The sequence below is a fragment of the Podarcis liolepis genome, assembly GCF_965112155.1.
Source record: "Podarcis liolepis genome assembly, chromosome: 7".
Classification (NCBI taxonomy): Eukaryota; Metazoa; Chordata; class Lepidosauria; order Squamata; family Lacertidae; genus Podarcis; species Podarcis liolepis.
This window is the reverse complement of record NC_139561.1, coordinates 84,941,606-84,956,057: the sequence shown is the minus strand read 5'-3', so window position 1 is coordinate 84,956,057 and position 14,452 is coordinate 84,941,606. Positions and strand designations below refer to the sequence as shown.

The following is a 14,452-nucleotide window of genomic DNA, read 5'->3' as shown; positions in this document are numbered from 1 at the left end:
GCAGCTTTTAATGGCCTGTTTCCCCTTTTCCCCTGTCCAAACTGCAAAAGCCACACCACAAAACCCAAACTCTCGTGAGAAGCTGGTGCACAACTACTTCTTTAATGCTGAGATTATGCAGGCCGCTTCTATTTCTGACCAACACTTCTTGAACAAAAGTGATAATGTGTGGCCTTCCTACATTTCAGAAACCCTCCCTTCCTCTCTGGAATCAGAGGAAGATGGTCCCATGCCTATCAAGAACGCAATTTATCACCAACTGCAACAATGGGGAACAGCCTGTAGCAGGGAAACGTGTGGTTCACTAGCATTTCCCCATAGGCTTGGGGAAGAATGCACAGAGGTAGCCAACATGGCACCTTCCAGATTCTGGTGGACTCCAAGTCCCATCATTCCCAGCCAGCATGACCAATGATTGGAGCAGTAGTGGTTGCATCGGGAGGGCCACAGATTCTATATCTCTGCTTAGTTAAGATTCCTGCAAAGCAGGGGTTGGGCTAGATGACCCTTGGAATCCCTTCCGACTCTAAAATTTGATGATTCTCACGCCATTTCACTTCCCAGAGAGGTCTGGACTGAGACTCTTTTCCTCCTTCTCATCTGCCCACATTTCAAATGGCAATATCATCCGTCTGTCTGTCCTGGCAGGGTGTGACCCAAATACCACCAAGTGCTGGGCAGTATAAGAACCCTCAAGCGAGCCATTCTGCACAATCAAAGAGCATATTTTTGACGCTCTTGTATTCAGGAGGGCCTACCACATGCTCAGAAATAACCCTGGCCTTGTGCCTTTAACATCACTTTCATTCCACACCGAAGAGATAAAAGCAGCATCTGCTTAAATGCTCCTCTACCCTGGGCTGTCCGCAAATGCATCTTTCGTTTCACGGACAGGCACTGACCTCTGACATCAGGGGTCTGCAACCCGCGGCTCCGGAGCCGCATGTGGCTCTTTTACACCTTTGCTGCGGCTCCGGGGCGGATACTAGCGAGGGGAGGAGGCGCATTGTAATCCCCAACACTCCCCACTGTGGCGGGCGCTGTACTGGCTGTGACGTCGCATGGGGGCGGTGCGTGCGTTAGTCCCGCCCGCCCACTACATTGTAAGGGGCATGTACGCTGGTCACTGCATTGAAAGGGGGCATGTACGCTGGTCACTGTTTTGAAGGGGAGTGAAGAACACACACACACAAAAAGGTAACTTGTTAATTTAACGTTTATTTCTATGAGGAGGAGTAATTCTGAGTGGTCAAACAAAGAAATAATAAAAAAGTGACAAAAAAGTTATTTTTATAATGACGAGTTTTGCGGCTCCCAGTTTTTTTTCCTTCGGAAACGGGTCCAAGTGGCTCTTTTTGTCTTAAAGGTTGCAGACCCCTGTCTGACATGCACAACCACCCCTGCCTCATCCAACTTCTTCCATTCCCCGGGTCACACTTCCTTTGCCTGCACATTTCTCAACCTTTTGCATCACTCCCCTCTCTTTTGCACGCACCAAGTTATGGCAAACCTCCTCTCTAGGAACATCCCTCATTGCCACATGAAAGGTCACCCAACCACCCAGATTTGGGAAGGGTGCACCGTCTGGTGGACGCATGTCCCTTTGGTGAGGACAGGACTTCCGGGAAGAAAGAAATAATCTACACAGCCTTATCACAAGCGGGGGAAGAAAAGAGCTGGAATATTTCCTCAGCAAAATAATTAAGCTCAAAAAGAAAGACGGGTACAAGTGCGGAGGTTCGCCAAATAAATAAAACAGTGTCTCCCTGAGCTTTCGTTCTCCCATTTGTCCCTTTAAAAAAATTAATTGCAGATGGAAGTGGTTGTGTTTCCGACACGACCCAAACGGTGCTGTAAGCCGACAGGGACCAATCCGGCCACGTGCTTCTTCACCGGTAAGTAAAAGACAATCGCACCGTTGCAAAAAATCAGTCACTAGGCCCACTGGATATTTTTCGTCCATGAGAAATCTCCTCAGAAAGGGCCATTTGCCAGGCTCTTGAATACCAGTGGTCTAAATCAGAGGTATCAAAGCCTTCATCCTTTTCCAGCTATCTTTCAGTCACTGCCTGGGCCCCACAACTGCCCATTCAGGGCCCCTCGTCCAAATGCTCCTCTGGCCGGCTTCCTGCAGCGGCATCCGGATCCTGGCTCGTGACTCAGATGCATGTCACCTCCTGCCCAGAATTCCCCTCCCCTGACTCACTGCGTGCCACGGCTAGGCCAAATGAGCAATAAGAGAAATAAGAGGCACGGCAGGTATGTGGGGCGAGGCAAAACACGTGCAGGGTAGAGGAACACTATTCAAGACACTGGAAGGGCTGGTTTTTACCTCAGCTCTGAGGGGAAAGGAGGAAGGGAAGAGCACGACAAAGGGCAGTGTGTGAACATGGGAGGGCAAAAGTTTTTAAGAGAACTGAAAGTGCTTGGAGAGACACAATGCATCTATCTTCCCACAGGGAGCGGAAACAGGGGTTTTTCTGTTGCCTTTGGTCAAACAGGCCAGAGAGGCAAACCCCCTTCCTCTTGTTCTCTTTTCAAAACCCAGCAGAACAATTTTGACCCCAGGTAACCACAGCAGGGCAAAAGAAATGTGTGCATAGCTGCTGCTAATCTGTCACCTTCCCCCCCCAGATGTTTTGCACGGCCACTAATACCCTCCAGATGTTTCAGGGGAAATGCTTCGCCTGCTGCTGGCTTGGGCCTTGTCCACACAACCTCCTTAAAATGACCACTCGACCGCTCCTTTTCTAAATATGGATTGAAGCTGGTGGTGCGTCAGTAAGAGGCAGAGGGAGAGATGTCAAAATGAAGCATTTCAAGCTCTAGTGGGTAGGACTCGAACCCATGGCTTCAAGTGAAAAGGAAGGCGGTTCTGACTAAACATCAGGAAGGACTTTCTGGCAGCAAGAGATGTTTGACAGTGGAACGGCTCTCCCTCAGGAGGTTGTGGACTCTCCTTCCTTGGTGGTTTCTAAGCAGAGTTTGGACGGCTGTCTGTCCTGGATGCTTTAGCTGAGATTCCTGCCTTGCAGGGGGTTGGACTAGATGACCACAAGGGGTCCCTTCCAAATGTACAAGTCTATGATTCTATGACAGGACAGGCACAGGATAGATATGGATCGTGGAGCAACACCATTTTAAAAACCGGGATGAAAAAAGAAACAAGAAACACGAGCTGCAGATCAGGGTTTTGTTTTGTTATTTGAACCCCAAAGGGAGCACAGCAATCCCCCTCCCTTTACCCCCCTCTTTTATTACAGGAGGCGTTTGGCTGACATCCTTTCAAGAGTCAGGCCCAAGCTAATGCGAAAAAGAGGGGAAAGCCTGCAGCCAGAAGCAAGACGGCGGTGGGTGGATTTTCAGGGCACTGAGTTACAGCTTGGGTGTTAAAGAAGCCAGGCATTATTATTATTATTATTATTATTATTATTATTATTATTAATACGCCACCCATCTGGCTGGGCTTCCTCAGCCACTCTGGGCGGCTTCCAACCAAATATTAAAATACAGTGGTACCTCGGGTTACATACGCTTCAGGTTACAGACTCCGCTAACCCAGAAATAGTGCTTCAGGTTAAGAACTTTGCTTCAAGATGAGAACAGAAATCGTGCTCTGGCGGTGCGGCAGCAGCAGGAGGCCCCATTGGCTAAAGTGGTGCTTCAGGTTAAGAACAGTTTCAGCTTAAGTACAGACCTCCGGAACGAATTAAGTGCTTAACCCAAGGTTCCACTGTACAGTAATGCGTCAAACATTAAAAGCTTCCCTAAACAGGGCTGCCTTCCACCTAGGACCTTCTGCATTCAAAGCATGTGTCCTTCTCTCTGAAACAACCATCAGAAGTGGTGGAGTCTCCTTCTTTGGAGGTCTTTAAGCAGAGGCTTGATAACCATATGTCAGGAGTGCTCTGATGGTGTTTCCTGCTTGGCAGGGGGTTGGACTCGATGGCCCTTGTGGTCTCTTCCAACTCTATGATTCTATGATTCTAAGAAGCCCCCGCAGGAAGGTCTATTGCACCAGCCTCAGGTTCCCAAACCCTTCCTGTCTTGCTCGGTTGTCTTGCGGGTATTTTCCCCAAGCTCTTCCATGCAATAATATGGCTAAGACATGTGGGAGCTGCGTCTTGCCGTTTGCACCCCTCCTTTGCCTCCAACCCACCCTGCGTCTGAATAAGCTGCATGGCACAGACTACACTCCCAGGACAAGAACAGATTCTGGCGGAAATCTCCGTCCTACGCATGGAAGTCCCACTGGGCTCAAGGGGGGTTGCCTCCAGCACCCCGTGTGCTTAGGGCTACGGCCACAAGGAGATTCTTGCTGCCAAGATTTTGGTTTCTATTCGAGGAGAAGAAAGAGATGCCCTTTGGCCAAAGAAGCCCTTCACACCCACTTCCTCTTACCCAGGCGTCTGGTTTGAGGCTCGCAACCCCACGCAACTGCCAAATCAGCAAAAAAAAAAAAAAAAAAAAAAGCAAGAAAAGGAAAATAGCTGTGGCTGGCTTCAGCTAATCAGCCGGTGGCCTTCGGCAGAAAAGCCCAGTGGCAAGGATTCTGGGAAGCTCCCCAAACTGTGCTGGGGCAAACAGAGTAGGCCATCGGCCAGCAGGGTGGGTCAGGAGCCCAAAGTGGCCCAGAGAGGATAGGAAAGACTCTCAGCAGAGGCTCCCATCAGCATTTTCAGGAGGGATTCAAATGCATGCTGGGAAATTTAGGCCCGCCAGGGTTAAAACCTCAGCACAACAAATCCACTTCCTGAGGCTAGGAAAATGCAGCGAGAAGTGTGGGGTGAACAAATGAGAAACAGGAAACTGTATAAACGTCCAGCGAGCAAATCAGAGCAAATTGGGGTCAAATGTTTATTGCCTTCTTTTTTTTAAGAATGAATGCTCAATAAGACAGGATGTGGTACAATCTCGACATAAGATTTGTGCAAGCAAATCAGGTAAAGGGGCCCCTGACCATTAGGTCCAGTAGTGGCCGACTCTGGGGTTGCAGCGCTCATCTCGCTCTATTGGCCGAGGGAGCCGGCGTACAGCTTCCGGGTCATGTGGCCAGCATGACTAAGCCGCTTCTGGCGAACCAGAGCAGCGCACGGAAATGCCGTTTCCCTTCAAGCCAGAGCGGTACCTATTTATCTACTTGCACTTTGACGTGCTTTCGAACTGCTAGGTTGGCAGGAGCAGGGACTGAGCAACGGGAGCTCACCCCGTCGTGGGGATTTGAACCACCGACCTTCTGATCAGTAAGTCCTAGGCTCTGTGGTTTAACCCATAGCGCCACCTATGTCCCATGCAAATCAGAACGAATGCTTAATAAATAGGTAGCCTGGAGGAGTCCGGTGTTCACAATATTATGCTAAATAGACCGGCAAAGATGTCAAAGGGATGAGCTGTGGTCCTTTCTTGGTTCACCTGCCACGGCTCTGAGTGGCTTGCAGTACTGCCCGTCATCTGTGGTGCCAAAGAACAAGGGGACCTTCCAAACATCCCCTCTCCCGAAATGCTTACCCAATCTCCACATGGCCCACCCATTTCCACTGCAAGAAGTGAAGCTACAGGGAACCAGGCAGAGGGCCTTTTTGGTAGTGGCGCCCGCCCTGTGGAACGCCCTCCCATCAGATGTCAAGGAGATAAATAACTATACGCAGCGGCGTAGCGTGGGTTATCAGCACCCGGGGCAAGGCAAGTAATTTGCGCCCCCTAACCCGGGGCAAGGCAATTAATTTGCGCCCCCTAACCCGGGGCAAGGCAAGTACAGTAATTTACTCTCCCAAGCAGCAGCAGCGAGGCTTCTCTTTCCCCCGCGCTCTCCTGGAGCTGCCTCTTTTCTTTCCTTTCGCTTTCTCTCCTTAATTGATTCCTCCTCCACACCGCAGCGTTTCCTGGCTGCTTCCCCCCCTTCCCCTCTCTCTCCTCCTCGCTCTGCTTGCCTTGCCCTGCCCTGCCTGAGGGCGCCCTGAGGAGACTCCGCTCTCCTTTTTGACCAGGTGAGGTGGAAAAGTCTCTTCCCGCCCCCTCGCCAGACTCCCTGCTCGGCTTGGCTCACTAGCCAGGCGGCCAGTGGAGAGAGAGCCACAATTACCATAAAGCTCCTCTCCCTCCGCTTCGCCAAGCTGTCAAAGCCCCGGCAGCAGCAGCAACGGCAGCAGCAGGCGCAGCCAGACCCCCGCCAGCCAGCCCGCCCGCCCGGCTTCCTCTCCTTTTTTTGCCCGGCAGAAGGCTTCGCTCTCCCCCTTCTGCGACCTCCTCGCCAAGCCGAGCGAGCGCAGGCTCCCTAACCCGTGGATTTTAGTAGGGATTTTACTAGTGCGAGCGCGCCCCCCGTCCATGTTGCGCCCGGTGCGGCCGGCCCCCCTGGCACCCCCCACGCTACGCCACTGACTATACGACTTAGAGAAGACATCTGAAGGCAGCCTTGTATAGGGAAGTTTTTAATGTTTGATGTTTATTATGCTTTTATACTCGTTGAAAGCCGCCCAGAGTGGCTGGGGCAAACCCAGTCAGATGGGCAGGATGAAATTAATAAAATTATTAATATTATTACAGTGGTACCTCAGGTTAAGTACTGAATTCGTTCTAGAGGTCCATTCTTAACCTGAAATGGTTCTGAACCTGAAGCACCACTTTAGCTAATGGGGCCTCCTGCTGCTGCCGGAGCACGATTTCTGTTCTCATCCTGAAGCAAAGTTCTTAACCCGAGGTACTATTTCTGGGTTAGCGGAGTCTGTAACCTGAAGCGTATGTAACCCGAGGTACCACTGTATTAAAAGCAGGACAAGGGCTCCTGCCTCTTTGCAGAGGAGGGCGTTTCACCAAGTGCTACAGCTTCTCGCACAAGCGACACCTGCTGAGATGCATCTGGCCACCCTACCGCTTGGCCTACCTTACAGGGGTGTGGTAAGGGTTACCGAGAGAACGAAGGTGAAGCACTCTGGACCCTCGAAACAGGTCGGCGTTGTTTTCGTGAGCGGCAAGAGACGGAGACACGCTTGCACATGCACGCCCGCACACTGCCCAATTGGCATTTGGCAAGGCTTGCAGGGCCCGTTCCCACGCTCGGAGGAAAACCCCCTCCCCAGCCGAGCCATCGGGAACCAGCCACTCGCATAGAAAAGGGAACAAAAGAAGCTGGAGGCTGGGGACAAGAGGGGCTTTGAGAGAGGGGGACACCCGAGACAATGAACAAGGACGTGAGGGAAGGGGGGAAAGGGGCACGCTCACGAAGGCAAGGCTGAATGGAGGGCGAAAATAAGGGTCCCCCTCCTGCATTCACTGCCCGTCCCTCCTGCCCCCTGCTCTTCAATAACGCCAGAGAGGGACTGGCTTGCGGGGAGAACCAGGGCTCTCTCTTTGCAGCCAGCAGAACAGAGAGAAAAATAAAGGACGGGGGATTTTTGGCTCAGCCACCCAGATGCAGAAAAACAGAAGCAAACAAAAGCTCGATCGGAGCCTCATCAGCTAGGCCCTGAAACTGTTTTCAACACCTTGGTCCAGAGCCAGGGAAAGGCGAGGAAGGAGCTATGGAGTGTGTACAGAGTATGCTTCTTCACATACAGAGACCATACAGGAACCCAGATGTCGGGAATTAGGGCTCCCAGCACTGAGAAGATTAAACTCCACTTGGAAAGGCAAAGCCGCAAAAAAAAGCCGTGGATCGAGACGGAAGAAAGCTATAGATGGATTTTGAAAGCTCTGGTCCCATGGAGGAGATTGAGAGGGGACCAGTCCCAAACACCCAATGTGTATTTCCCCAGACAGCTGACCTCCCGGACAGCACAGGGCTTCTCCTGTAAAGTTCCGGGAACTGTAGTTTGCCCCGTGGAACTACCACACCCAGCACCCTCAACAAACTACAGTTCCCAGGATTTAATTTGCTTTGGACGTGTGGTATGGAGGTGATCACGTGACTTCTTTTTGTAATGGTAGTTTTCTGAGCAGAGGAATCAGACACGATCCACTGTGCGACTCACCTCTCAACGCCAGTGTGGAAGGCGTCCGGGCCTGCGGGTCGTTCAAGGAGTTGAGGGGGGCGCTGTCTTGCAGCCAGATCACTCGCACTGGTTCTGGGGGGCCCTGAGCCCTGCAGCTGAGGTTGAAGGGGGTGTTGACTGTGACCTCCAGATCCTGGGGCTCTTCAGTGAAAAAGGGGAGACCTGGACACAAAAGGGGGGGGGGAGAAGGAATAGACTCAGCAAGCGGACACAGAAGGCTCCCTTGTGATGCGTAAATGCGAGGTTCTTCAAAGCGGAGTCGAAGCAAACGTTAGTTCGGGTTTCCCCCAGATTGCTGTTTGTGCCAATTCAGCTTTGAAGAGTGGGTTTTCGTCCCTGATGGAGCTGTAATTTTTATTTTTGTTATTTTACGTACAAGTTATTACTATTATCTCAAGTGGGCTTTTTATATATACTTATGTTTCAAAGTGTTTCAGAAAGGAAATTGAACAAAATTAAATACTGTCTATAAAGTAATACAGGTACAGATCCATAAAACATCAAAAGTCTATTAAACAGGATTCTGCTCACTGAATATCATTCGCTCAAGACTCCATGTCTGCTAACACACCTGTGTTATTTATTTTGATTTATTAGTTTTATATACTGCTCTTCACCCAAAGGTATGAAGAGGATTCACAGGGTAAAATCACAAGGTAAAAAAAACACAAGTAAATAGTTGAAACCAAAACAACGAAACAATACCCCCCCCTCCCACAAACACATATAAAAGGCTGTAGAGAATATTAATCAGCCAAAGGCCTGGTTGAAAAGGAATGCTTTTGCCGGGTGCCTACAGGCATATAATGAAGGTGCTAGGCGAGCCTCCCTGGGGAGAGTATTCTACAGACAGGGAGCCACCCCGGAAAAGGCCCTGTTCTTGTGCTGCTGCCCTCTGGACCTCTGGTGGAGGAGGCACTCGAGGAAGGGCCTCAGATGATGAGTGCGTTGTCTGGGTTGGTGTATATTGAGGTATTGTGGTCCTGAGCCATTTAAGGCTTTATAGGCCACCAGCACTTTGAACTGGGCCCAGAAACTAATTGGTGGCTTCAGTCTACAATCAGGCACAGCCACAGGCTCCCTCCCTCTCAGCAATCACAGATCCCAACAACCCACAAACTACAGCACTGGCAGGCTTCCGTTGTGATGCTCAAACCCAGTCTTATCTAGGGCTCCTCCAACCGCAGTAGAAACCCCACACAGCTCACCCAAACACTCGCACAAGGTCATCATCTATGGCTAAGGAACCAAGGTCTCACCCTAGACAAAACATCTCCCATTTATATTTACAGTACTTGTTCCGTCTGCGTTCACGTTGGGAAAGTTTTGAAAGAAAGAGAAGCTGGCTGCAAAGCCAGTTTGGGCCCCAGCGCCTCTTTTCTCTGTCACCACCCTCCTTCTTCGACCCTGTGATGAACACTTGTGTAAGATCCTCTCGGTGTGATCTGGTGTGTGCACATCACACTCAGACAAACAGCGTTTACCTTCCAGCTTCAGGTAGGCTTCATCAGAGAGGACTTCAGATCCGTTCACCGAGGCCGCACACTGGTAGTTCCCCATGTCTGAGAGCTGAACAGAAGGGATGCTGTCAGGGAAGAGGAGAACAGCAACACAGGGAGTTAATTTGGCTTCTCAGTGCCTTAAAATTCACTCCTGATCTGAGGAGAGAGAGCAGGGTTGTAGGATCCCTCCTTAAACAAGTGTATCTATAGCAGTGACCAGAGGAGGAATGACCGCTGGGAGGAACTCAGAGAGAAGAAACACCGTGGTGCATTAATCGGATGCCTTCATCTGCCCCGGCTGCAACAAAACATGTCTGACTCGTATCGGTCTCTACAGCCACAGCAGGTCCCAGTTTGACTTCACCCCCAAAGGCTCACGCCAGTCAGATGCCAACAACCTCTACTCCTGATCTGGACCACTTGCTCAGGTGAATACTACCAGGCTAGGCTCCAGGCCTGTTCATGAGAACATGAAAAGAGCCCTGCTGGGTAGGAACACAGGAAGTTGCCTTATACCTGGTCTGACCATTGGTCCATCTGCCTTGTCTGCATGGACTGGGAGTGGCTCTCCAGGGTTTCAACCCGACCTGGAGACATCAGGATTGAACCTGGGACCATCTGCATGCAAAAAATGTTCTGCCTTCCCCTCAGGATCAGTCTGAAAGTTCATCTAGACTAAGGTTACCAGACGTCCCCGTTTCCCGGGGACAGTCCCCGGATTCACAAATCTGTCCCTGGACAAAATCCGTCCCCGGAGTGTCCCCGGATTTTTATTTTAAGTGTTGTAGATTTATTAGTAGGGAATAAATGTTGCGTGATTGGTTCAACAGAAACAAGACACATCATACGGGGACTTCTGGCGAGGCAAAATGGCGGGCAGCGAGTAGTTCCTGAAGCCATCCAGAGCCAACAGCGCTATCAGGCTGGCTCCCGGCTGCTGAGACTCCCACTGCCACTACCAAGGGGGAACTGGGGATGCCCAGAGTGTCAACTGGGGGAACCACTGACACCCCACCCCCACCCCCGCAACCCAAATTGAGCCAGGAGCGAGAGCGCCTGGCCACCCGGCCAACTGCCCAATGGCGCTCCGGGGCCAGGAAAACCCCAGAGCTGACACAGAGAGAAGGAGGAGAGGAGAAGGAGAAGGAAGAGAGAGAAAGAGGAAGAAGAAAAAAAGAGGGGAGCTTCAACCTTGCCACGCCGCTGAAAAGGAGAAGTAGGAGAGTACCAGGAGGGCAAGGACACGTGGCCAAGCCCAGGCCTGACCTGAGCCTACTCCATGGCGGCTAGCTCTCCAAGAGAGCAGGCCAGGGTCCAGAGGAAGGCCGCACGACAGAGGAGACCACAGAAGAGAATATATTACTTCTTCATTATTATTTTTTAAAATACAGTATTTTTTGCTCCATAAGACTCACCTTTTCCCTCCTAAAAAGTAAGGGGAAATGTGTGTGTGTCTTATGGAGCGAATGCAGGCTGTGCAGCTATCCCAGAAGCCAGAACAGCAAGAGGGATTGCTGCTTTCACTGCGCAGCGATCCCTCTTGCTGTTCTGGCTTCTGAGATTCAGAATATTTTTCTTCTTCTTGTTTTCCTCCTCCAAAAACTAGGTGCGTCTTATGGTCTGGTGCGTCTTATGGAGCGAAAAATACGGTAACTTTTTCTTTAATAACTTTTCTCTTTCTCTCTTTTTTTTAAAGTGTCCTTTTCTTTGAAAAAAATCTGGTAACCTTAATCTAGACCACTCACTCCTGAGCCACCCCTTCTCTTCCAGGGTGCCTCACTCCAGGAGGCTAAGCACAGAGCGTGTGTCCAAAACCCCCCATTTCCATTAAACATCAGGATACAAAACACACTATGAGTAATACCATTAAAATCCGCGGATATAAACTTGGGTCCAATATGCACCAAAAACCTCTTACGACGTTTGAGATATTTGTTAAGAGAATTTGGCCATACACAGCCAACATTTTCAACTCAACTTGAATGCCATGGCAGACCTTTCAAATGTCCCCATTTTCCAGGGTTTACAAAAGCCGCCTCGGTTTCTGATTTGATTTCAGAATGCCCTGCTTTCCCCTTAGGATGTCCCTATTTCCATTGGAGAAATGTTGGAGGGTATGCTGTGGCAAATTGTACAGGGGCCCAGTATTTCTGATTTTAAATATTGGGGCCCCTACCCCTCCGAGTTAGTGTTTATCGCTGGTTAGGAGTTGTTTGTGTTTTGGGGTTGTTTGTGTCACTGCAGAAAGGCCGACAACCTCTCTGTTTGTTTATGGGTCATGATTCTTCCCCCTTCCATCCTCAGACTCCTGAATCCAGAAGACCAGCTGCCAGTTTCCTCCTGGACATCACAAGCAGCAGCAGCAGCAGACCAGACAAAGCATCTTAACTCTTGTGCTAGTTGTGTGTGTGTGTTTATTCTACAGAGTTCTTTAAACCTTTCTGTTTGTTCCAGCTGAGCATTGTGTCTTTTGCTGTTTATCAAACTCGAGATGAATGTATAAGCTTTTTAGGAAAGGAAAGAAACAAGTTTAAAGAGCCCACGCAGCTAACGAAACAAATGCAGAGTAAAAAATATATAAAAACCGTGGGAACTGTTGGAGATTCCAGACTGTTGCTATTTTGCGGGTGGAATTCAATCGCGTATGGGCAAATTCAATTTGCACAATAACAGCGAATTTGGCGCTGTCGCACAACAGGCCTGCTTCCCCCAGGAAAAAAATAGGGACTTTATTCAGTATAATCCAGTAATGGATTATCATTACCATTTTGTGAGATGGAGCGTGGGGTTGGGGAGTGGACCACCAGAAAAGGAACCATTATTACTACGACTATTTATTACATTGATATACCCCCTTTATCTTCCAAGGATCTCGAGATGGTGGAGGTGGTTCTCCCCCCCCCCCATTTCGCCCTCACGACAACCCTGTGAGGTGGGTTAGGCTAAGACAGGGGTCAGCAAACCTTTTCAGCAGGGGGCCAGTCCACTGTCCCTCAGACCTTGTGGGGGGCCGGACTATTTTTTGGGGGGGGGGGAATGAACGAATTCCTATGCCCCACAAATAACCCAGAGATGCATTTTAAATAAAAGGACACATTCTACTCATGTAAAAACACCAGGCAGGCCCTGCAAATAACCTAGAGATGCTTCTTTTTCTTTTTCTTTTTCTTTTTCTCCTTTTTTAAAATATATATTTTATTCAGGATTTTCTTGTTTTACAGAAGTGTAGTGCCTCGTATTTTTTTCCCCTTCATGTAACATTTTTACAAATCCGTTTCATTTGTTGAGGCATTAGGGAGAGAAGAAAAGAAAAAAGAAAAAAGAAAGGGGGGTGGAGAGAGGGAAGATGGATGGGGTGGGGTCGGGTGGCGGTGTTTCTATTATGTTTAATGTATGTAGAGTTTGGTGTCAGCGTTGCTTGTGTTGTTCACTTGTGTTCCTTTGGTGGTGAGAGAGGTTGGGGTTGGCCTAGGGTGTGATTGTTTGCTTGTGATTGGCTGTGGTGATCTTTGTTTTCGTGTGTGGGTGAGGTGGGTGGGTGTTTTGGATCAGGTTAGCCATATTGATTTGTATGCTGTTTCCCAGAGATGAATTTTAAATAAAAGGACCCATTCTACTCATGTAAAAACACGCTGATTCCCGGACCATCTATGGGCCGGATTTAGAAGGCGACTGGGCCAGATCCGGGCCTCAGTTTGCCTACCCATGGGCTAAGAGATAGTGACTGACTCCAAGGTCAGTCTCATGCTCTACTGACTGAGCTATCCTTCATGTGCTTAGAAGACATGGGTGCAAGCTGTTTCCCCCGGTTGTGCTCCTTTCCCAGGGAAAACCCACTCTTTAGTGCTAAATTGGAGCAAATGCTAATCCGGCGAAAAAGGGCTAAAGAGCCCTTTCCCCCGGGCTATTGGGGGGGGGGACGGGGGGCGGAGCAGAGAAGCAGCAGGAGGGTGGATAAGCCCTTAGCCTGCCTCTTGGATAATCCAGGACTTCAGACATCCAGTTTGGGCCACGGTCCTGGAAGCTGCCCCTGATCCTTTCATCCCCATTCAGTTCCTACTTTGCCTGGCCTGCCAGCGCAAAGGGCAATGAAAGAAGCAGAGGAGAAAAGCATCATGCGAGGCCAGGAGAGGAAAGCTGCCAGCCCCTCTCCTACTCACCAAGTTATGCTGCTTTGGGGTTGAGCAACTGGAAATATTTCCCAATGTGTCTCTCTCTCACACACACACCCCTCAGAGAAAGCCAGCCAGCTCCCCATCTCTCCACAAGGAAGATGGCTCGGCTGTTCACGTGGAGGAAAGCAGGGATGGTGGTTTAAGTCAAACAGGCAACACCCATTGCCGTTTCAACTTTCCCCTGCTCCCCTGTGGCACGGTTTCCTCCTGTTGCGCAACTGACTGACTGGCTGTAGAGCACAGTTTGGGTTGCCTCGCGTCAGAAAGGATATCGGAATACGGTCAGAGAAGGGCTAGCCAAACGGTCAAGGCAACTTACATGTGGGGAAAAGGTTTGGGACATTTTAGAGAAAAGGCGAGGGAGAGGCGACAGGGTGGAAGTTCAAGCAATTATGCCTGGCATCCGTGAAAGGTGGCCATCCAACCTCTGCTTAAAAACCTCCCGAGAGAGTCCGTCCCCCTGCCAAACCGCTCTTACTGTCAAAAAGTTTTTCCTGATGTTTAGTCGGCTTGTATTTTGAATCCATTGATTCGAGTCCTACCCTCCAGAGCAGGAGCAAACAAGCTACAGTCATACCTCTGGTTGAAGTTGCTGCGCGCTGCGGCGACCCGGAAGTAACAGAGTGCAATACTTCCGGGTTTCACTGCTTGCGCATGCTCAGATGGTCAAAATGACATCACACGCATGCGCGGAAGCAGCAAATCATGACCTGCAGATGCGCGGACGTGGGTTGTGTTCGCTTCTGGATGCAAACGGGCTCCGGAACTGATCCTGTTCGCATCC

At 50.0% G+C, this 14,452-nt stretch overlaps 1 protein-coding gene across 1 annotated transcript in view; it reads right to left on the bottom strand.

Annotated features, from left to right (window-relative positions):
- LOC310712598 (tyrosine-protein kinase receptor UFO-like) overlaps positions 1 to 14,452 on the bottom strand; it is a 75,821-nt gene that overhangs the window by 43,843 nt on the left and 17,526 nt on the right. The window contains exons 3-4 of the mRNA XM_083515810.1: positions 9,476 to 9,576; positions 7,971 to 8,153 (exon numbers count right to left, since the gene is read on the bottom strand). Of these exons, the coding sequence (XP_083371936.1) occupies positions 7,971 to 8,153; positions 9,476 to 9,576 (284 nt within the window). The remainder of the gene's footprint in view (positions 1 to 7,970; positions 8,154 to 9,475; positions 9,577 to 14,452) is intronic.